The 25,185-nt window shown below is 42.0% G+C and overlaps 1 protein-coding gene across 5 annotated transcripts in view; it reads left to right on the top strand.

Moving 5' to 3' along the window:
• LOC124596230 (serine/arginine repetitive matrix protein 1-like) overlaps nt 1–25,185 on the top strand; it is a 181,303-nt gene that overhangs the window by 124,664 nt on the left and 31,454 nt on the right. For all 5 annotated transcript variants that reach the window (XM_047135293.1, XM_047135290.1, XM_047135289.1 and 2 more), the window contains 2 exons: nt 6,151–6,358; nt 12,883–13,005. In XM_047135293.1, the coding sequence (XP_046991249.1) occupies nt 6,151–6,358; nt 12,883–13,005 (331 nt within the window). The remainder of the gene's footprint in view (nt 1–6,150; nt 6,359–12,882; nt 13,006–25,185) is intronic.

The following is a 25,185-nucleotide window of genomic DNA, read 5'->3' as shown; positions in this document are numbered from 1 at the left end:
ACGAAAATTGGAGACCATGATGGTGGGAACTTTTTTCAGTTTTAGACCACTTGGTGTGGAATGACCCAGTTGCAAAGACTGAAATATTTCACATTCAACCAGAAGAGATGGCTGAGTGGGGTCTTATATTTGTGATTAGCTAGTACAGGAATATACAGGAGCTGAGACATACCTGTGTTTATCATCCGTTACATGCTGGACGTCAACACCATATCTTTTCACACCATGTCTTATCAATTATGGTTTTGTGATTTGTGCTATTAAGAAGGGCACTAATCACTAATTTTGTAATATGTGTTAAGTTATTGATCAGTGCCACACACATTGATCTGCGTGGTCATATATAATCTTAGAAATGATGCAGTTTAGATAAACCCTGTAATGGAAAGAAAAGTGAGTGTTGAAATATTTAGGCAGGAAATATTCAGAAACTTCTGTCATCTTATTATATAAGTATATCCACTTTTTGAAACGTTGATTGGTTTACACTGCTTTGATATGCTTAAGGACTGTAATTTTGATAAATATTATTAAGATTCATGGTATAGAGTAAGGAAAAAAGAGCCCAATGACTTCCTCAGTAGCAAGCACACGCTCAAGATATTTAGAACACTTCTTAGCAGAAAGCAAAGGAATGTTTCAAGGTGTCGCATGACAGTTACATTCATAATTTAACCACTCTGACTTCAGAAATATGTGTTACAGTATTATATCACTTTGGAGTATGACAGTGATCGAGTAAAGATTAAAGAATTCCATTCTTGGCGTAATACCAATTTTCGATAAGTGGTGACTGGTTTCAGTCAGTGATGGATGATTACCATCTTGGAACTTCATATGTGAAAATTTGTTATCATTGTGACTGTTAATACATAAATTTAGCATGCATCCATTAGGAAATGTTGTATCTACAAGATAAATCCATTTGAGTGTTAAAAGCTAAATATTAATGAACGATGAGCTTTTATATATTTGGATGTTAACAAGGACGACCATACCTTAAAGTAACCAGATACGCTAATATAAATGCACAACAAACTTGCAATTCACACTTGCCTTTCACACTGCTATCTTCTGCTGCACAGCTATCATTCCAACTGATTAAGCATTCGAAACATGCATTGTTTCAGCGTTTATGGTATGTAAGTGTAGTATCCGTATTGTAAACGTAGAAACAATCCATGTCTAATAAACTTAATGGAGTTCTGACAATGTGAAATGCACTACCACCAACAGATGGCAGATTGTATTTGAACATAAGCCATATTACAAAACAAATACAGCAGTGTGAAAAACCAAATGCACTGCTCGGCAGAACAAAGGAGAACCTACAGTGATGACAGTGTATTGCCACTGAAATGTGTATGGGTAGAGAGAGAGAGAGAGAGAGAAGCAATGCATTTTACTCAGGGTGGAGTTTTCAAAGAAAAAAACATTTATTATTCAAGTAAACATAAAAGCAAATAGTGATCTTTCTTAGAATAAATCACATGATCATAAATGTCTTAATTTTTGCTCTGTGGTTTTTTTAATGATATGTTAACACCCAGCAACAGAATTGTACGGCAGCGATGGATGTGTGTTTAAGAGTAGAAGGATCAAAAAGGTCTGATCCTGGACAATACTTACAGATTCCAGAAAAATCCCAAACAGCTTTTGGAAAACAGACCCGTACGTCAGAGTAGTAATGTGCAGTGTGTTCTGATGTAGAAGATGCTATTCCCAGTTGCAATACTAGCAATGCCAAATTTATTGCATTTGGCATAAGAAAAGGAGTTTATGGTATGTTGCAGTTAGCACTACTGCTTGCAACAACTTGATTTTGAATACAAAAATGCTGTTCCTTATGCAACTGCATGATTTTCCACAGGAATTTTAATGTGGACACCCTACGGAGAGCAACATGAGTTTAATTGGTAATGAATGGAGGTGTGTTTCGCAAGTCCCAGTGGTTTGTCAATTGTGTTCTGAATATGTACCTTTGTCAGTGGTATATATTTGAGTTGAATACGTGAAACTATCGCAACATTCAGCTAACTAGATGATAAAAATATCAAAATTCAAATACGTGCTGTGTAGTATGGATAAGATGCTTAGACATAGCCTGTCGTATGTCTGCTGGCCTGTACGTTTTATGTACTCTCATCGTGCAACAATCCACACTGGTACAACAATGCGAGTAATTTTATCTTCCTCCACTCCATTCACAGGTGGTTGAAGGAGTGCAGTTTGGTGTTCCCCCAAGTACAACATGTGTACTACTTTGCAAAGTTAACTGTCAAGTTACATCTCATTTCCTGCAATCATATGCACACTACAATATGAAGTAGGCCTAATTGCTTCTGTCTATTTAACATGGCATTTTTGACACACACACACACACACACACACACACAGTGTACACCTGGATATTGGAAATTTCAAGGAAAATGTCCAAGTTGCTAATCACTATCACCTAGACGCTTATATCATGGAAGTGCCACGAGAAAGACAATTTATTCTTTCTGACAGGGTCAAGTAACACACTGGCGAAGGAGTTTATATACAGTAATATCAACTGCCCAATCACACATGAAGTCCTTGTTTAGGTCACATTACTGCATGGCCCTATCATGTAAATTGATACCTTAAAAAATTAGGGAGATAGTAGCACTGCTGGTCACAAAGTATAAATGTGTGGATCGTTGTTACATTCAAAAAATAGCATAATATTGTTATGGTAGTCACTAACATGGTATGTCTAGCCAACCTGTACCACATCACAGTACTTCAGTGACATCCACTGTTGATTGACATGGAGATGTTAATGGAATTTTTTAATGTAGTGTTACATTAGACTATATGAGTATATGTATCAAATCTTTTGTTTTGTGTTCTTATTTAACAATTTTCAGGTGTTTTCAGTATTCAGCTCATCCAGTTCACTAAAATTATTTTTCAAAGCCGTGGTCAGGTGTTAGTATCACACATTATTGGTTGCTCTGCTTAGTAATGCGCGCACACGCACGCACGCGCACACACACACCACACACACACACACACACACACACACACACACACACACACACACACCTCCCCCCAACATAGGATTACACAGCCAAAAGTTGCCGATAACTGGTACATTGATATAGGTCTCTACACCTACTAAGGACATCTTCATCAGAATGAAATTTTGATAAACTGTAAAATTACATTGAGAGAGAGCAGTGATCAGCTATGCTCTAGTGAAAAAGAAAATAAAACGAAAGAAGTTCCAGCCTTTCATACTTATGCCTAGCTAGGAACATCATCTGATGTTGGCTTTATAATTCCTATGTTTGAAAATTATATACGGTTGCTGAGAAACTGCCATGTTATATATATTTCTTTCTAGGGATCTGAAGATGTCATCAGTGACTTAAACAAGGCATCATTCAGTGTAATATCCAATCAAAGAAAGAAATAAATTATCCATTCATCAAAAATAAGTTACGTGAATGGTTGTTTATGGACAGTGTAGTTTTATTGATGCTGTTCTATTTGTGGCATATGGATAGTAAATTTTTATTTGCTAATGAAATTGGATGAACATCTGGCATGTGTATTAGGAGATAAGTCAGATGACTGGCTGAGTCAATGAAGAAGTGGTACCCAGTAAACATCCAGAACAATCTTTGAAACCTGTATGCTAGGATTGATCTTTTTGAGTTTAGCTCCGAAAGTTCACTTGAAAACCTAGATATTCCCTCCTGATTCAGTGGTTGCTCTGGAGATTACTTGCAGTTGTGAGCAGCCCATGGCATTCACCTTTGTCATGTCGCATATGCTTGATAGTACCCTACTATTGTGCAAATTGAAGTAATATTATTTTCTACAAAGTGCAGCCTCACACGATGTCAAAGCATGCAACACTGTGATTTGCTCACATAAAACCCTTTGCTGTCAGCCAAGTACAGTTATTGAGGGATGATGATTCACTATGTTAAATTCATCTACGTGGCTAGTTAGTTGGCACTTTTTGTTTAATGCATGCATCATACTGTTGTGAAGTATGATCATTACATAAATACCCAATTTTGAACATTTTTTGTATTTACATGCCTCCTTCATGGTACCACAATTGTCACAAATGGTAGCGTACACTCCTGATATACCACAGACGTTTTAAGACTTCCCTACAAAAAATCTCCTAAGAAAGATTTGTAAGAAGTGTTATATAAGAAATATTTTTTTCTTGTTAAGAACAAACATTCTACAAAGCACATCCGGAAAATAAGTTTCCCGGTGTTGTTTACTTTAAAGTAGACACATTTAGGTGGGACAATTTTGCATGTGCAGCAGATCTATGACATGGCAATCAAATGCCAGCCGGATAGGTCCCGCCTGGTGCCAGCACCGCAGCAGCAGTTCCCTGAAATGGCAGCTCTTCTTTGTTCTCCTGCTGCCTCTGAGGTTTGGTCAGTAATAAGATTCCTTAGTGCATGAAAAATAGCACCCATCAAAACTCACTGTCAGCTCCGATAGGTCTGTGGGCAGAACTTCGTGAGTAAACGGATGTTGTGTTACTAGTGTAGGCTTTTTTCCCCGAAGGTCATCAAAGTGTCCATGATGGAGAGCGCAGTGGACGGCCATCACTAATCGTGATCATGTGATTGAGCTGGTATGGCAGCGGATCCTGGATAACTCTCGCTTCTCGATTATGGAGCCCAGCAGCCCATTTTCTGTAGATATTGCAATCCTTATTTCATGAAATTGTCACTAAGCACCTGTTGTTCAAGAAAATGTGTGCTAGGTGGGTGCCGAAAAACCTGACACTCGAGCACAAAACGAAATGCTTTGGAGCAGCACTGACATTATCCAGCGGTATCATGATGATGGCGACGAGTATCTTGACAGTATCGATACGGGCGATGAGGCTTGGATTTCTCACTTGACCCCAAAACCAAGTAGCAGTCCATGCATTAGTGTCATAGTGGAACTCTGATGAAGATGAAATTAATACAGACTATGTCGGTGCAGGCGGTGATGTGCGTTGTGTTCTGGGACAGGAAGGGCATTTTGCTCATTGTCTTCGTGCCCAGGTGCAACAATGTGGACACCGTGACGTGCCATCCAGAAAGAGGTGTGGAATGGGTGTTGTGCTGACTGATGACAATGCTAGTCTTCATACAGTTCATCGCACAGCAGCTGTTTTGTAGAAGTTCATCTGGGAGCTCTTTGATCATCCAGCATGCAGCCCTGATCGTGCTCCTAGAGATTTCCATCTTTTCCTTCAACTCAAGAAATTCCTGCCCCTCCGTCAGCACTTTGACGGTGACGAAGAGCTGAAGATGACTGTCGTGCGCTGGTTCCATTCACAGGAGGCAGACTTCGGTGACACAGGAATACAAAAGCTGATCCCACAATATGACAGGTGGCTCAGTGCTTTTGGTGACCATGTCAAAAAATAGCTGAAACGTTACTGTATATGTTGCTAATAAAGTTTTTCATGTAACTGTTTTCTGTTAAAAAAGAAAAAAAATAGGAAAACTTACTTCGTGGGTGCATTTCGCAAACATTTCCGAAGTGTGTTTTCTACTCGAGCTTTGAAGTATTATTTGTTTATGATTGGCATAAATATTGCTGCTTTATTCTGAGAGAATGTAATTGGGGGGGGGGGGGGGGGGGGGGAAGCTGTAGGAGATTCAATCTTATAAATTTGGTTTTGCTGTCTAAAGACTACTATCACAGCTAACAACCCACAAAAGTTTGTTGAAACAGGCAAATAAGAGAAGAGACAATTACCTTACACTATACAGCATGTTCGGCTTATACTAACTTTTGTGAATGTGTTATTATACTGATAGTAGTGGAGGCCATTTAAGGCACTTCATATATTTGTGTGTCACTAGATATTATCTAGTGAAGTCTAGCCATAAATTCCAGTGGAACATGTTTCGAGAAGTAGTTCTCTGTCCACATATGAATAAATTATATGAGACGGAACCTAACTAATTTTATTTCCTCTGTATAAGTGTAATAAGTGCATATTTTGTTTTACATGATAATCCTTTAAAGTTTAATGACTTTCAGTTTTTGTAAGTGTTGTATTGAGTCTGTATTTTCCGTCTATCTTAGTTTTGATCTTTTAGTGTTACCTATTCTTTTATTGGATCTTTAAATAACTAACAGGTTCCCATTCTCGCTATGAGCCACCTTCGCCACCTCCACCACCACGCTACTCAGAAGGCCGATCACGTGATGCATACTATGTACCAGAACATCGTGAGTCTGCAACACCGTTGACATCACATCGTGATTATGGTCGTACTCATCGTGACTATGATCGTCCTTCTACATCTGGGTATGAAAGGGACAGGAGAGATGATCGCTATGAGAGGTAAAAGCAAAGCTTTTTAATTGAGAACTTTATTCTAGGAATTTTCAGTTAGGAGTGGCAGTCAGTGTCAAATCATCAAGTAGATGAACATAACAGAATTCATTGAACAGTGGATGCTTTTGAATTGTAGGAATTTTCAAGATGATGAATGGAAGTTATTGACAATATTAAGGAAGGTCTTATATCATATGAATGATACATGTGACAGTCAAAGAACAGTCATCATTTGGAATAGAACATAGATACATATTGTTCTTCATTTCAGTCTTAGAAATATGACCCATAAAGGCAGGTGCTGCAACTTTTTTGTAAGTTTGATATTTTAAAGTGAGCACTGGTAACTAGGAGTTAAAAGACTTCTGCAACTCTAAGTAAGGGAGAAGACACCATGGAATTCTGAAGTATTTGGAAAGACAGAATATAGAGAGGTAGTGGGGAACAGGTATATAAAAGTAACTTTTAAGTGTAGAAACAGAAATTCAGCAGATAACATGTTTATTGATTGTTTTGCAGTGAACTAAATGGAAATATGAAACACATTCTTTTGGAAGAACAGTAGGATAAGAAGACAAGGGAATGAGCAGGACTGCATTCAACTGTATAATAGTCCAGAAAGCTTAGTTTGAAATCGTGAGACGTTACCACCGAGGAAGAAATTTGTTGTAATGTAGTAGCAACAGAGCTAGCAGTGTCAAATTTCATTAGCCTGAAGGAAGTAGTCGTGTAGCACAGACAGAAGTGGGAAGATTAGAAGATAAAAGGAAAACTCGTATCTGTAACATCAAGAACAAAAATTAACATTGTGGACGAGAAGTGGCTGAACTAAAAGGAGATCAAAAGAGGCAATGAAATGTTAAATAAGTGTGTGTGGGAAAATATACAAAGCATATCCCGATTGAAGTGCATAATAAAAACATAAACACAACTAAAAAGTAATGTGATGCATATACAAGCAGAAAATGCAACTAGATCATTCTATTTAAGAGAGAGAGAGAGAATTTGTTCATAGTGCAAGGTGATACACACCATGAATAAGAATTTTAATGGAATTCTCGAATACACGACTCAAAAGAATTAGGTGAACACATGTATCAATGTCCAGTATGTTAAGTCTATTTTGATACTGCTGATACCTATGGCCTTATTAAATAGCCTGAGTCACTGCTTCCAGTATGTATGACAACTAAAGTCTTTTGCCATCTGTTGTATAATGCATTATAGTATCAGGTGACCCCTCAGAAGTAAGTGAGTACTGGAAGTATGTACCTCTAGTGAGGTACACAGACAACAGTTGTAATTTGTGGACATTGTATTGAACCAGGCACATGAAACATGACGTCTAAATGCAAAGCAGTGCAAGTAAAGAGGACAGTCTGTTTGATCTGAGGAGGATGGTCTTTCCGATGTGTTGTTGCAGATTCCAATGACTGTCTGTCATCCATAATTTGTGGACACTGTACACACAGATAGGTCAATATACATGGCGAGTTGGGCAAGGTCACCAACGCATTATAACCCTTTGTGAAGACAGATACCTGGCCATCTCTGTGCTGGGTCATCGTGCGGCTGCTGCCATAGGTCTGCAAGAGAATCTCAGAAGGGCCACTGGTGTCACTGTGTCTGATCAGACTAAGGAATAGGTTACAAGAAAGGACCTTATGATCCAGCATTCCTGTTTCAGTATCTGCTTGACACAATATTTTGCATCTTGCCTTCAGTCCTGCCATTCTCATATCAACTAGTGACTGGCCAAACGTGTTATTCACAGAAGAGTCCAGATTTCCTCTGAAACAAGGTGACAGCTGTGTTAGTGCATGGAGGCACATTGGTGAGCGGTACCTGCCAAATGTTGTCCAGGAAATTGACAGATTTGGCCAAAGGTCTGTAATGGTGTGGTGAGGCATAGCTGTAGGGATCTCGTCATTCATCTCTGTACAGTGAGGCAGTACATTGAACAGATCCTGTTGGACCATGTGGTGGCTGCTGCGCACAGTGGTGGCCTTGAATTCCGTCTCATGCACAGTAATATCAGGGCCCACCCAGCAGGCATCACCAGGAGTGTCTTGCAAAGCCTGGATATTGAAGTAATGCAGGATCCAGCGGTGACTACTGGCCTAAACCCCATGAAGCATGTGTGGGACCTACTTGACAGATGTGTTTGTGGCTGTCCTGGTCCACCGTAGACTTATGGAGAATCCTCAAGGACTCGCAGTGAAGAATGGGAGTGGAACCACAGGGTGACCTTCATAGGCTTAAATGGAATATGCCATGAAGGTGTCAGATGGTGATAAACACTCATGGAGGGCATAGAAGTTATTGAAGGTGTCACACAAAGTCCAATGAAAAGCTCCCAATATGACAGGATGAATAATTTTTTTCACCTTCTCAACACTTGGCAGACATTTGAGTTCTTGTTATGTAAGTGAATGAGATGTGATGTTGTTTTGTTGTGTACTTAATTTGGGAAATTTGGTAACTTACCTAGTCCTCAATTGTTTCTCAGTGGAGTATGGGAGAATCCTGAAGCCATTTTTCCCTAATTCTTTTGAGCAGTGTATAAGAAAAGCTTCGATAATGTTCAGAATTAAGAAAACAAGAAGAAATGAAGGGAAGGGCAGTGAGATATTGTTTTTTAAGAAAACAATGGATGGTGACAGGTAAAAGGAGCAGACGTTTAACAAGCTACAGGCGACTCATTGGCTGAAATGGAAGGAGCTGAACCAGAAAATTAACAGATGAGATGGTAATCATAGAAGGAGATGAAGAGAGTCCAAATAATTTGCCCAAAAATCATTAAAACAGGATTCAAGAAAGAAGTTGGAAATTGCATGAAGAGATAATGATCTCCCATATTTCTAATGAAATCACCAGGATTGTATTAAGGAAAAAATTGAATGTAAAATGTAAGGAGCTCAATTTTTATTTTGAAAAAGTTTTGATAGTGGATGCTATTATCACCATGAGGATACTTTTGGGCTCAAAGAAGATATATTTTTTGGTGTACAAACAGATAGGACGCACAGGCGAGTTGAATAAGGAACACTGTAAATGAATAAGGCAGTGTGTGTAGTGATTTCTGCAGCTACAACAAAATGCTGTAATGTATAACATGGTTACCTAAGATTGTAAAGAGCAGATACTCTGCCCCTCCCTTATTGTGTACAAATATAAGGTACATTATGTAACAAGAAACTTCATGATATGAGGACAAAGTAAAATTTGTATGTTGTTAAAGAATATTTAAGAAGTGAAAAACCAGTGTGGTATGATAAATAAGCAGAATTGAAGTATGTACAGTTAAATGTGTGGAAGAAATTGGCATGAGAAGAAAAGGAGAGGAACCTAAAGCTATATGCAATAGATAGAAAGTATTAAGTACCTAAGCAGTGAGGCTTCGTCATAGGTGAAAAAACATGGCAGTCTGTAAATGATTTATTCTAAAATTTACGTTTTATTATGAGAACTGAATCTGCAGTAGAACCAAAAGAAATAAAGTAAAAAATGTTTCAGAATTGTAACAGTTTATGTTATGGGAACATGACCAGTGGAAAAAATTGCGGTAAGGTGGTTAATACGTTCGCTGCGGCTGACACTTTTAAGCATCAACATGAGTCACTAACTCAGTGCTATTAACCCTTAAAAGCATTTCCGTGACAAACTAGCCAGTGTGGATTTTACATTTCTCTCTCTCTCTCTCTCTCTCTCTCTCTCTCTCTCTCTCTCTCTCTTTTTTGCATGTGCTTAGTTGTCTGAGAATTAGATTGTTTGAAATGACAGCTAGCTTATCAACAGACACTAGGACCTTCTAATGCTAAAAATTGTAGGAAGAACGAAAATCTCAGTGCCAATAATTTACTGAACATACTACAAGACAGTTATTTCGAGTTCGAAGGTAACAGAACGGAGCAAGAAAATGTGCCTAGTGATGACAGCGTGGAAGAAGAATCTAGTGATGATATGGAGGACAGGTCTAGGATTTGTTGCTGGAAACCTTTTAGTATAGATGAAATACTTGTGGTCTTAAGTATTGCGTTATGTATGGATAATGGAAAACCACTAGATTCCAAGATAATTGGTAGAAAGATCCTCTGTTTCAAAATAGAACAGCAGCGATGAGCATGAGCAGACACAAATGTGCGATCATCTTACACTCATTACATTTAGCTAAAAATCCACAAGCAGGACACCTAAAACCAGATGATTGATTATGTAAAATACAACCTATACTAAATTATTTTAACAATAGAATGTGTAGAGTTTTTTAATCCAGAAAGAGACCTATCTGTAGATGAATCGATCATTCTTTGAAGAGGAGATCATCCTTCAGACAATATACATGAAATAAAAAAGGCATAAATACAGCATCAGAATGTACAGGCTAAACAATCCAGATGGTTTTGTAAATAAGAGTGCTGTGTACGTGGGGATGCTTGTCAGTTTGAGAAGAAACCATATTTACTTGGACAGTTACTACTACATTTTCAGGTTAGCTTAAACCTTATTCTATCTGAAAATGTGTTGCACTGGAACACTGAGGTTAAATAGGAGGAACAGTCTTGAAGTGGTGGTATCTGAAAAACAAGGCAACACTATTGCTCACTATTTGCAATGCGTGACGATTGGAAAATGGAAGGATAGAGCAGATGATGATTTACATTTTCATGGAATTACAGAACACAGTGGTAAAAGTTATGAATTAACGCCAGCAAACAATCTGGAAGTCACTGCCAATACAATGCAAATATTTCTGGGACTGATAGGCAGGATCAGATGCTGTCATATTATTTATGCGAATGGAAGACTGTCTGCTACCTTAAAAAAACCATCTATTCTTCCACTTAATTGACAGTCTATTTACTTCCTCTTATAAATAGCCTACTTCTCAGTTTGTACATCGAAACTCGGAAAGTAAAATAATAAAGAGGTACTTTCTCCAATGTGATTTCGAAGATATGGTAGAAAGAGAACTCATAGTAAAACACACAATGTGCAAAAGCAGAAACCAACTGAAGGGATAGAGCAAATCATGAAGAAGAGGTGTAGAAAGTGTGTTAAACAGGGCAAGTGTGGTGACATGCCACATGAGTGTTCAGACTATTCAAACAATATTGGATACTGCCTAAACTGCTGTCTAACAGCATTTTGTTTAGCAAAGGACGTTGTCAATATTCCCAAAGAGAGCTATTTTGTTTATACAAACAATGTCAGATTATCTTTAGTTTTTTTCATTTTATTAGTTTTTCAGTGTTCTCATTGCCAGTTTTTTTTCTGCTTTTCCAAAGATGTGCATTTGCTTGTTGTTTGAATTTTCTTTTCATTGAGAATAAATCAGAGGAGCCATTGAGATTATTTTATATAATGGTCATGACAGTTACAAGCTTATCACAGGATCCAAATGTGAGTGATGCTTGTATGTGTTAACTGTCAATATTTCAATATGGAACAAAAACTGCAAAATTTTGCTTCAGTAAGATTTTGGCTCGCGGTAAATGCTCCCTTAAAGTTTCTGCCTTGTAGGTTAGTGGCTCGTATTTGATACCGCAGCGAACGTGTTAAATCTGTGTGAAGTACAGAACACAGGATGAAACACAAAATAAGAAATTGAAATGTAAAGATACAAATTGATAAAGTTGTACAGTTAAATGGGTAGAGAAAATTAATACTCTTCAATGGAAGTGTTGAATTTCGGATAGGCACACAACTACTTCAACATTGTAGCTCAGCCTGTGAAATTGTATTTTTCATCAGTGTGTGTGTGTGTGTGTGTGTGTGTGTGTGTGTGTGTGTGTGTGTGAGATATATATATATATATATATATATATATATGTACAAAGCTATAGTGTACCAGTTCTGTGCCCTGGTTGTAAGATAGGAGATAAGGAGGTACAAACAGTTTGAGCCTGTAAACTCAATTGATGACGAAAGAACAGGAGATGGGGATCCTTCCAGCAGGAAAAATGAGCTACAGATAATTGAGCTACAGATAATTGAAGTGAAGATGGATGTGCCTGTGAAGAAATTAAATGAATGTGGACTAGAATATTGTGCTTCAAGAGGGTAAGATGGGTTTAAAACGAGAAGACATTTTTTCCTCTTACCCAGCTGCACCTGGCAACAGGAGATAATTGTGAAATGATTTAGAACTTTCGAACGAAGTTGTTGCAAATGAACTTTTTGGCAAACAGAGGCAGTTTTATTAATTTAGTAGCTGATTTGCTTTTGATATTAGGTTCCCATAAGATTGAATTATGTGTTAAAGTTGTCCTTTCTTCATAGTGAGTTTGGATAGCTATTTGTTTCTCAGAAACTTGTGAGAGAAGGGAATGGTAATTGTGCAAGGCTCCATTTACTGAGAGCTGACAAATTTTTGTAGATTTTGAAAAAGAAACCTATTTTTTGCAAATTATTTGCAGTGTGTTGTAAGATTTTGAGCACAGTTGCATTGAAATTCACGGTCCCAGTTGATAATATTTCATGTTACTGCTTTTGAAACTTATTGTTAACATTAATTTGTTTTTACCCAGACGCGGCGGTGATGACTTACGTCATGAGTTAGATCTCCGCCGACGTGACGACCGCTATCCCAGTCATGGGGAGGTAGTGCGCACATACGAACGTGGACGAGACTATCGTGGAGATTCCAGCAGGTTTGTCGTAGAGACTGCATTTGTCATGCTTCTTACAGTAGTTTCACTTTTATTATGTAGGTGGTGATTAAGTATTCATCACTTTGATATTAGAATTTCTTGAAGTAATTGTCATGAACTGCAAAATTCCTATTAAGTTTGGGAGTGTTGAAGTCTTCATTGTTGTGTGCCTTCTTTTATTTGAAATACAGTGTATGTCCTATGTGACATTGTTACCATCTACAGTTCACGAGCAGTTACAGATATCAGTTATTTGGCTCGAAGGCAATGCAGTCTCTTTACCATTGATATGCTCTCAACACTTTTACTTACAGAGATACTGTTCCTCAAATTACGCTAACAAGGAGAGGGGAGAGTGGTGTGGGTGCAGGGGTGGGATTGACTTTCTGAAACTGTGTGGTGAGGGTGATCATGGTCCCAAGTATCACACCCTCCAGCCGTCCAACCTTAGTGGGTCTTTGTTGACAAGTTATAAACAAACAAGAATTTTACGGTATACTGTAGATCACTGCTGTCCAACTTTCTTATGTGCTTGGACGTATTTAACTCGTGTCTTACCGTATTTACTCGAATCTAAGCCGCACTCGAATCTAAGCTGCACCTGAGAAATGAAACTCGAAATCAAGGAAAAAAATTTTCCCGAATCTAAGCCGCACCTGAAATTTGAGATTCAAAATTCAAGGGGGGAGAGAAGTTTTAGGCCACACCTCCAACTCGAAACAAAGTTGGTCCATTGTAATATGAAACACAATTTAGGTCAAATGAATGACGATACAGCTACAGTAGTTTGGTTCGAGTCGTAAGCTTAGCAGTTAGCTTTACCAGGTAGCCATTGCTATGCGTCAGGCGCTCCGTCTGTATTTATACGGGTACCCTTCCTTTTTCGCGTGCTTCGTCTGGTTTGAATTGATTGCTTCTTTTTCTTTGATCTGATAAGTGCCGTTCTCTTTGTTATAGGTGTTAACGTCACTCTAAGCTGAAAATGCATTACTGTGCTGTATCATGCATTGTTTGTCGCATTCTGATAATGAGTGTTTACGACCTGTCGCCGCTCGCGGCATGCTTGCTCTTGTACACGCTACCGCTGCTTTTTTTTTTTTTTTTTTTTTAAAGGAATCGTCTTATTGGCGAAACAATGGCAAGAGACTGCTATTTGCTGTTACTTACAATACTGCTTTCTTTGATAATGATCAACAAGAACCAAATAATAGACTGCATATGAAAGATGATGTTCTGAACGAGAGTTTAGCGGAAATTTTTCTCCATTTGAAAATCTTTGCAGACGCCTCTTTAGTACATTAAATTCTGCACAGAACTTAGAGCATCTTAGATATAAAAATCTAGTCAATTGCCGTGCTTCATTTCTGACTGTATCACTATTAGGCATAAGAATAATACGAATATAAACATGACATGATATTTATATTCTTCTGCCTTTGCTGTTGTCTCACTCTAGTTTCGTAGTTTATTAGGCAGACAGGATTTAAATGAGATAGCAGCAAACACGAAAGAATACATGGCAAAATGTTTATATTCGTATTATTCTTATGGTAAAGAGAATACTGCATGTGATTCACAATTCATAATAGTTCCTATTAGCAACCATCTCTTCTCACAGGTAGGAAAGAAATTCAGAAATCAGAATGTAGAGTTGAGCATATTGACAAACATCCCAAACAGTCTTGCCAGTCAGTTTTCATAGTATATTGAAATGCTGCTGCGTTCGAAGATGAACAAAATGGAATTTGTATTTACTTCATTGGGTAATGTATGAAAATGCAGTGGCTGAAACTCGTGGCGGAGAAAAAAAAGCTTGTCTTCCAACTTTTTTTTTAAATTTATTTACTGACGCAGAGGTTTTGGCGCCAGTATTTATCTTTGTGCCTGCAAAGCATGTCTACGTAGCGCTACATATATTTGACAGCAGAAGTTAGTTGTGGCGGCACCTACCAACATTTTTCAGAACTTCCGCTTACTTTGTACTCGATTCTAAGCCGCAGGTGGTTTTTTGGATTACAAAAACCGGAAAAAAAGTGCGGCTTGGATTCGAGTAAATACGGTAAGTTGCTACAGGTGCTGCCTCCACTGCAATCACTATTTACTACTACTGCTACTACTATTACTACTACTACAACAAATGTGTAATGCTGTTGAAGTATTTCAAAGGATCATAATTCAGATTGTTTTATTTTACTATGTACATAATTAATTTACATGTTGGCTGTAAGTTCAGAAAAAAAAATATCTGGCCCCCAAGGGGACCCACAGTTCCTCTTGTGGATATGGGTGGGGCGCACACGGGGCCCTGAGCTATTGCAGTCTCCTTCCTTTTTCCAGACTGCATTACCGTCCCTGTTCCTCTCCTTCCATGTCCTTACTCCTTTCTCCCTGCCCCCTCCTTGGCCTCTTGGTGGACTTCTTTATATTGACCTGGCTATCCTCCCGGCTATGTTTCGATATGTGCTATTGTTTAGTTTGCTGTCTCCATCTCATTTTCGGTGCTTTAGGTCCCCTTGGGGTTTGACCTCCATTTCCAATGCTTTCTGTTCAGTGTGAGCCATTGGGGATGAACTCCCAACCTAGTTCCCAGGGTGCAGGCTCCTCTCCCCCTCCCCTCCCTTTTCCCCTTGCACCCTGGCCCCCGTCCTGCTAGGTCACCTGCACGGTAGGCAGTCCATATGGTGGGACTGTTAAGTACCAACCTGGCTGAACCCCCTAACAGCCAAGGGATCACACTGTTAGCATCTGAGCTGTTGACGCCTCGTGTATGCCAAGGAGTCGATGCTTATCACTTTGAGGCATCAGAACTCCCTGGTTTGAATGGGTGGTACTAAGGCGGACGCCTTGCACATGAAGCGGCAAAAGCTTCAACATCCTGCCCATTCTGTGACTGTCTCTAAGAGTGATAGAAGACATGACACTCCTTCTTCTGATCCTTCGGCCTTCCCCTCCCTGGCCACTCCCTGGGAAGAGGGACAAGCTCGCTGGCTTGGGTTGAAATCTTTCCCTCAGTACCTGGTTTGTACTAGGACAGAAGGCGAAAGTTTTGCCTCGACCGAGCCTTTGTTTTTCGTGGAGATGATCGAAGATAAGTATAGCGAAGTGGAATCCATGAGTAAAATGCAGTCCAGTTCTTTGCTCATAAAGATATCCTCTGCTGCCCAATCTGAAGCCGTAAAGACATCTTCTGCTGCCCAATCTGAAGCCCTGCGTTCTTGTGACCATCTCGGACCATCCTAGTATCCGTCGTACCCCACCAATCTTTGAAATCGGTACAGGGCACCATTTTCCACCGGAATCTTCTTCTCCACAAACTGACGAGGAGCTCCGTGCAAACCTCGAGTGGTGAGTCTGATTTATCCGCCATGTACAGCGATGCCCTACAAACAATCGCACCGATACAGCCGTCTTTATCCTGGCCTTCGAGGGGGGAGGGGATACCCTCCCAGAGAAGGTAAAGGTGATTGTGTATCGGTGTGACGTAAAACCTTACATTCCACCACTGACGAGTTGCTTTAAATGCTTATGGTTTGGACACGTCTTCCGCAGCACCAATGATCCCTCTGCAGTGACTGTGGGTGCCCCCTCCATGAGGGGAGTGCCTGTGCTCCCCTGCCAGTGTGTGTAAATTGTAATGCGCAGCATCCTCCAAGCTCGCCAGCCTGCCCGGTGTATGTGAAAGAATGACGGACTCAGCAGTACAAGACCTTCATCGACTTAGCTACACCGAGGTTTGTCGAAAGTATGACCGACTCCATCCCGTGCCTATAAACTTCTACTTTCGTTTCAGTTACGTCCATTCCCCCTCCTACCCCCTCCTCTTCCCAGCCCCGCCCCATTCGCCTTCCACCTCACCCTCACTCTCCCACTCCCCTCCCCCTCCTCATCAGTACCCATACCCACCCCTTCGGGTGCTGTTCCCCCTTCCCCGCTGGAGAAGTGTTCCCCTTTATTGGCAGCTGCTGCTACTGGAGCTCTCTCCCACGACTCCTCTTCCCGACACCTCCCTGAAAGGCGATCTGCAGCTCCACATCGGCCGCGCGATCCGCGGCCAGTTGGTGCCAAGATTGCCAGGTGTAATTTCATGCCCGACCTTACTGCAGTCTGCCCTTCTCTTCCTTCACAAGAGAAGCAGAAACACAAGAACAGGGGCAAGGCCCCTTCAGTACCTCCTGAGGTACCACCTTCCCCTCCTCCAGCCAATGAACCAACTGTGTCTGACCCCACCTATACGGACATTACCCCATCCTTATTGGTGATGGATGGTGACTCGGCGGCGGGACCGGCTCTGGTCCATTCGCTTCCCATTTGGACTCCAGCTTGAGGATCCTCCAGTGGAATTGTAATGGCTATTTGCGTCACCTCCCGGAGTTGCAACCCCTTCTTTCCTCCTACTCTGCTGCTTGCATTGCTCTCCAGGAGACTCATTTTGTCAATTCTTACTCACCCACCCTTTGTGGTTCCATGCTTTCTGTCAAAACCAAATTGGCCCCTTGCAGGCTTCTGGTGGTGTTTGCACCTTGGTCCGCAAGGAAATTGTTAGTAAGTGGGTTCCCCTCCATACCAATCTGAAAGCAATTGCTGTCAGGGTCCATCTTGCCACTCCAATCACAATCTGTAATCTCTACCTCCCATCTAATAGGCTTCCCACATCCCTTGCCCTAACCACCCTTCCTCAGCAACTCCCTTCTCCCTTCCTGCTTCTAGGGGCTTTAATGGCCACAATGCTCTTTGGGGTAGTCACACGCTACTGCCCTGGGCGGGACAAGTTGAAGCTGTTGTGGCAGGGCTTGACCTCTGTCTCCTAAACACAAGCACTCCCACACACTTTAGTGTTGGACACGACACTTTCTCTGCCATTGACCTCTCCGTCTGCAGTCCCGGCCTTCTTCCCTCCATTCAGTGGGATGTCCACGATGACTTATGTGACAGCAATCATTACCTGATAGTTTGACCATCCTTCAGCATATCTCGCTCCGTCACCCTCCCAGGTGGGCCTTTTTTCTAAAGCTGATTGGGGTGCCTTCTCCTCTGCTACCATCCCCCCTGTACTACCACACAATAGTATTGATGAGTCTACACAGACTTTTGACTGCCGCCATTCTTTCCACAGCTGTTTCAGCCAATCTCCTTTTTTGGGTTCTCCCTGTTGGAAGATGGTCCCTTGGTGGACTCTGGAAATTGTTGTGACCATAAAAGACCGCCACTGTGCTCTTGCAATGCTTCAAGCGGCACCCTTCTACTGCTCTCCTTCTGGTCTTTAAATGATTCTGTGCCTGGGCCTGTTAACTAATGAAATTTCAGAAACGGATTTACTGGGATCGGTGTGGCTGCCATAGGGCCGCAGACCCCCTCTTCATAAGTCTGGGTGAAACTCAGGCGAATTTTTGGCCGTCGTCCTCCCACTGGCGTTGCAGGGATTTCTGTGCACGGTGTTGTCCTTACCCATCCGGACTTTGTCACAGAGCATGTCGCACAACTCTTTGCCCAAGCCTCTGCATCGACTCAGTATCCGCGCATGCTCCTCGTCCGGAAATTGTGCTCAGAGTGACTGCCTTTGTCTTTCATTCCTTGCTGGTTGGAGCCATATAATGCCCCATTTAGCGAGTAGGAATTCGCCAGCGCCTTCACCCTTTGTCCCGACATGGCTCCTGGACTGGATCGGATACATAACCAAATGCTCCAACACTTTTTGTCTGTGGAGTGGGGGGTATTTCCTACCAAGTGGCAGCAAAGCATTGTTATTCCGGTGTTGAAATCTAGGAAGCCACCTCCTCAGTTAGATAGCTGCCATCCAATTAGCCTTACCAACACCCTCTGCAAGCTCCTTGAATGCCTGGTGAGTTGGCAGCTGTTTTGTATCCTTGAATCCCGCGACCTTTTGTCATCAACTCAAGGTGGTTTTCGCTGTGGCCGCTCTACAGTGGATAACTTGGTCCACCTGGAGTCTGCCATCCGATCGGCTTTTGCCCATCGGCAATACCTCATTGCAGTCTTCTTTGACCTGCATAAAGCCTATGATACCAGCTGGCACCACCACATCCTCACCACCCCTCACAAATGGGGCCTTCGTGACACTCTTCCCGGTTTTGTCCGTAACTTCCTTTCTTGTTGCTCTTTACGGGTCCAAGTTGGTTCCTCCTACGGCACTTCCCATCGGCAAGAAAATGAGGTTCCACAGGGTTCCATGGTGAGCGTCCCTTTGTTTCTCGTCACCATTAATGGATTGGTGGCGGCTGTTGGGCCGACAGTGTCCCCCTCTTTGTATGCTGAAGATTTTTGTATCTAGATCGCTTCCTCCGTTATGGGTGCTGCAGAACGCCGTCTACAGGGGGCAACTTACCGGGCGCAATCTTGGGCTCTCTCCCATGGCTTTCAGTTTTTGGTGTCCAAGTCATGTGTCGTGCATTTCTGCCGTCGCTGTACAGTCCATCCCCATCCGGACCTGTTCCTCAATGGTCAATCCCTCGAGGTGGTGGACACCCATCACTTCTTGGCTTTGTTCTTTGATACACGGTTGACGTGGCTCCCTCATCTTCGCCAGCTGAAGAGGAGGTGCTGGTCGCATCTCAATGTTCTTAGATGTGTGTGCGATACCACCTGGGGTGCAGACCACTCTATTCTCCTGCGATTGTGCAAAGCGTTGGTCCAGTCTCGCTTAGACTACGGGAGTCCTGTCTATGGTTCTGTGTCACCTTCGACATTGCAGATACTAGACCCCATCCACCATTGTGGGGTACGACTTGCGACTGGTGCCTTCCAGACTAGCCCTGTGATTAGCCTTCTCGCAGAGGCTGTGATTCCACTGCTGTGAGTTTTGCACCAATAACAGCTGATATCTTATGCGCTCCGCATTCACTGCACCCCAAAGCACCCTAATTATGGTCTCCTTTATCCAGACACGAAGATCAACCTCCCTTTACCGCATCTTTTCTCTGCTCACGCACGTACCCCTCCGTGGTGCATCTCTCGGCTGCAGCTCTGTCTTGATTTCTCCATCAATTCAAAGGATTCTGTCCCTCCGGAGGCCCTTCGCCACCAATTCTACTGTCTCCTCAGTTCATTCCAGGGTTCATAAGTGATTTATACTGATGGCTCCATGGTTGCTGGTCACACTGGTTATGCTTACACCTATGTGACACCCACGGAACTTCGTTTGTTGCAGAGGGCTGTAGTGTTTTTACTGCAGAATTGGTAGCCATCTTGCATGCACTGGACCATGTCCGCTTCTGCTCAGGACTGTCCTTCACTATCTGTAATGACTCCTTGAACAGTTTGCAAGATATTGGCCAGTGTTTTCCTTACCACCTGTTGGTCACAGCTATCCAGGACTCCCTTTCTCTCTTTGATCAACTTGGATGTTCAGTGGTTTTTATTTGGAGCCCAGGCCATGTTGGGATCCCTGGCAATGATGGCATTCTGGAAATAGATCTTCACTTGGCATTACGTCATCAGGTTTTGGGGACCTTGGCATGCAGAATGGCACACTCTTTCTTCGCCGAACAAGTTCAGGGCGATAAAGGTGGCGGTCCTCCTTATGGGTCTCTCGTAAAGCCTCTGTCATCCTTTGCCGGCTCCGCATCGGCCATACTTGGCTTACTCAAGGTTATCTCCTCCGTCGTGAGGACCCCCCCCCCCCCCCCCCCTCCCCTCCCTGTCGTTGTGGGTCAGTGTTTACTGTGGTTCACCTCTTATTGGACTGTCCTGACTTAGCTGCCCTGTGACGGACTTCCTGACTCGCTACCCCTGGCATTAGCTGACAATGCCTCAGGAGCTGATCTAGTTTTAAGATTTTTTCGTGATTGGGGTTTTTATTGCTTTATTTAATGGTGGGACCTTCAACCTTATCGGTGGGTGGAGGGGATGGCAGGCTGTGTTGCTCCCCCCTTCTCCCCTATTGGACTGGCTTTGACTGGGCTTGGTGGTTCACCCCCACCCTCTGCCTTCCCACTCCTTTCTTTATGGGGTCCGTTTTATCTTGAGTGTCCATCTTGTCTACCTGTGCTTCTTTCTTCATGCTCCTGTCATTAGTCACTTTCTTTCCCTCCTCTCTTCTTCCTTCCTTCTCTGTCAATAATTTATAATTTTATGGCCATGGTAGTTTCCTCTTACAGTGTTGGGTTTTATTGGTTTTAGTTATGCCAAAGACAGAGAGACTGATGACTGTAGTTTGGTCCCTTTCTCAAATCCAACCAATCAGAAAAATTTGGTGCTTAGCTGGAACAAGCTGGTTAATGCGTTATCTAGATGGGAGTCTGTCAGGCTGGATCAGTATTTATTCTTGAAGATGCTCATTGACGAAAATATAACCTTGCAAAGATTAGTCCTCACCCCATCCCAGGGACTCGTGGCTCTTTCATGAGTTTGTGCATGGTGAACGTGGAGCCCCGAGCTATTGCTGCCCTTTCTTCTCTCCAGGGCTGCAGTCACTTCTTTTGCCTCCACCTTCCTGTTCTCATTTCCCCTCTCTATCCTTGCCTATGTCAGCCTGGCTAGCCTCCTGGTTTCTGCTATCCTTTATGGTTTTGTTCCTCTTGGAACCCCCCCCCCCCCCCGCCCCACGCCCCCCCCCCCCCCCCCATGTTTTTGGTCCCTCTTTGGAGTTTGACGTGCTCTTCTAAATTTGGTCTCCATAGTGAGAGAGAGCTGGAGAAGAACACCTTACTTAACATCTCTGGTGTGTTGCCGTGCTTTTCCATCTTTTAATTGGTACCATTGTCTTTTTAACACTACACAGTCAGCACTGTAGTCAGTCCACAGTGATGGGGTCATTATGTATCCTTTTGGTTGAGCCGATGACAACACGAACACGCTTCAGATACCTGAGGTGTTACCTCCCCATGCCTGCCAAGAAATGGTTGCTTGTTGTCATGGAGCATCAGAACTCCCAGCAATGACCATTGTGCCAGATGTCTCGTGCTGTGGCTGGGTGGTGCCCACAGGGAGAGCCCCTAATTGGAGTGGGCGATAACAGGGTGGTAGCTTTGCAAGTGAATGTATTAAGCTCCAAAAAACTTTATTTTACAGCCTTCTCTTTAGTTGGGAATGGATCCTTTAATATGTCCTTCTGTTCCCTTACTACCTCCTGGTAGGAGGCCAGGCTTGCTGGCTTGTAGTGAACTCATTTCCCCACTACCTGATCTGCACTGGCGGGAACACTTTAATTGCCACCAGGTCCTTATTTTTCATAGAAATTATTGAAGATAAGTTGACGAAGTGGTCTCTCTGAGTCAGAAGCAGTTGGGTTCACTGTTGATCAAAACTTCAGCCCTTTGTACCTGTAACAATCTTGGTGACATGTCTGTCTCCATTACTTCTCACCAGTCTTTGAATATGGTTCAGGTTGTCATTTTTCATAGGGACCTCATCCTCCAAAGTGATGAGGAACTCCGGGCCAATCTGGAGCAGCAGGGCTTTGAGTTTGTTTGGCATCTTCAGAAAGGTCGTAAGGAAAGTAACACTGATACTGGGGCCTTTATTCTAGCTTTTGATCCCAGAGATGATCAAGGTTATGGTTTATTAGTACGACGTGAAGCTGTACATCCTGCCACCTGTGTTTGCGTTTCAGGCAGTCATCCCCCTCTTTCAGTTCCAGATCTCGCTGAAGCCTGCTTTCTCTGCCTGCTTTCTCTACAGGCTGCCTCGACGTACAAAAGAGAAGAAGAAGACGAAATGTACGAAAGTCCTGGGGCAAGGCCCTTCCAGTGCCCCCAGAGATGCTGACTTCCCCAACCTGAGTCTGACCTCTTCTTTATGCATGTTGCCCCTTATTTGTTGGTGTTGGTTAGTGACTGGCAGTGTGACTAGCTTTGGCCTGTTTGCCTCCATTTGGATCCCCGTCCTGTGCTTATTCAATGGAATTGTAATGGGTATTACTGTCACCTTATGGAGCTGCAGTCCCTTATTTCCTTTCACTCAGCAACTTATCATACTAAAGGAATCTCATTTTACTGATACTCCCTTATTGACCTTATGTGGGTTCTCTCATTTTACTGATACTCTCTTATTGACCTTATGTGGGTTCTGTGCTTTTTTTCGAATCGGTTCTGCCCTTTGATGGCTTCTGATAGTGTTTGCACATAGGTATGTATGGATGTTGTTAGTAAGTCGATCCTCTCCGTACGTATTGGAAGCGGTTGCAGTCTGGTTTGACTTGCAGTCTCCATTCTAGGTTTGTAATCCCTATGCTCCTCCTGATTGGTCACCAACGCCCACTGATGTAACTGCCATCCTTCAGCAACCCCCCCCCCCCCCCCTACCCCAGTCTAATGCGACATTTTCCTTCCTCCTTTCCTAGTGTGAATCTTCCATCCTTTGCCATCTTCTTGTTGGCCACGCCAGGTTGACCCATGGCTTTTTACTCATTGTAAGTTCCCTCCCTTGGAAGTTGCAAGTCTCCTCTTTTGTTGGACTGCCCCTGCTTTTTGGTTCTTCACACTAAATATGCCCTTCCTCTTTACTTGTTTTGGATATTAGTAGGTGCCCCCACATGGTTATGTCCATCCTTGGTTTTCTTTGCAAACATGGTTTGTCCTGCCAGATTTAAGTACTTCACTTTCCTTCCAGAATTAGTCTGTTAGCATCACACTGGTTTGCAAGGCCTTTGGTCTTACCTCCATGCTGGCTACCCCCCACCCCACCCCCACCCAGCTATGTTTTGTCTGGTCTTTTGTGCCAAGCATAGCATCTCTGGTGTGCTCCCTGCTCTCCCCCCACCCCACCCCACCCCACCCCACGCCACCCTCCTCGAATCCTGTTCTTCACTTTTCCTGCTGCCCTGAGGTACCTTCTGCCTGTCTGTTTGCCCATTTTCCTTCCCCATTGACTGGGCTGTGCTTTTAGTGTTGTTCCTCCTTTAGTTTCTGCTAGTTGGATTGTGGGACCAATGACTTCATAAATTTTTAAAGCAACACTAGTGATAATGTGATATGTACTCCTCTCTACCAGAGTCTAGAAATTGCTTGAAGTTGCAAAATATGATTTCAGATATATATCTTAATAAAGATTTAAAAAAGCTGAAAACTGCCTAAACCTGTTACTAACTTCTGCAGCTATGATTTAAAGTTGCTCAGCAAAAGGTTGGTTATCACGTTTGCCGACATTATGGTTTTTGTAATCGAATTAAAAACTCGGAAGTGTGATAGGGAACTTATTTTTAAATGAGCGACCTATAATTTTAGTTTCCTCCTAAAAGCATTTACTGTACTTTTCCGTTTAATTGGAGGTTTAGCTCATTTAATTCTGAGATGATATCTACAAAGGGACCTAAATCAAGATGCCCCCTACTAAACCCCTTTGCCTCTCTATGAATAATTATTCCCCCATGCACAGAACCTGATATAATCAAGAAATTTCTGAATAATCTGTGGTGGCGTAAAGAGGATCATTGGATTTAATTTGCCACTCAAGTTAAAACTTTAATGACATTGTCAAACTTTAAAGTCTTTGCATGTAAATCTTGTGGGTGGATACTGCAGTGAGAAGAAAAATATTTTGAAAATGAACTATCTTCAGCACAAAGATCAAGAAACACATTCTTTCTAGTTATTTTTGTTGTACCAACAAGCTTAGAGAATGGAAGGTTTCTAGTGTTTGCAAATTTCAGGAATGCATCAGATAGGTTTCTCCCCTTGTACATTCATGAAGTGGCAGCACGTTTACAAATTCCTCGTTAACCATGAAATTGTGAAAGACAATTACAGTAAAAAAATACAACTCCCCAGTATCGGAAACATGAATGCTTTGATCAAATTGAAGCAAAAAATATTCAATGATTGCAGGTTCTGATGTAACTGAGATTTTAATTTTTTTATAAATCTGGTCAACATGTTGAGCAACAGTTTCTTGAGACAGTTGAAGTCCTTTTATAGAAGACACCACAGTGCGTATTTATATTTGTGACCATCGAACAGAGATTATGGGGTGCTGATAATTGCTTCTGTAACTACTTCCCTGGAATTAAAAGCTTTTTTCCCTTTTGCCTAAAATATGATAGACTTTTTAGCAGGCCATTGTCGGCTTACTATTTTGCTGAAGTAACTTTGAACACACACTTTGTTGTAATACTAATTTACATTTCTAGTCTGTAATTTTTTATTTCCGTAATTCAGAATTAACTGAAAAGTCAATATTAAAGTTTTTGCGATTTATAGAAAAGTGCGCATTACTGTTAGACAATGA

The sequence above is a fragment of the Schistocerca americana genome, chromosome 2 (assembly GCF_021461395.2).
Source record: "Schistocerca americana isolate TAMUIC-IGC-003095 chromosome 2, iqSchAmer2.1, whole genome shotgun sequence".
NCBI lineage: Eukaryota > Metazoa > Arthropoda > Insecta > Orthoptera > Acrididae > Schistocerca > Schistocerca americana.
Note: the sequence above shows the minus strand (reverse complement) of the source record. Positions and strands in the feature narration are given on the sequence as shown.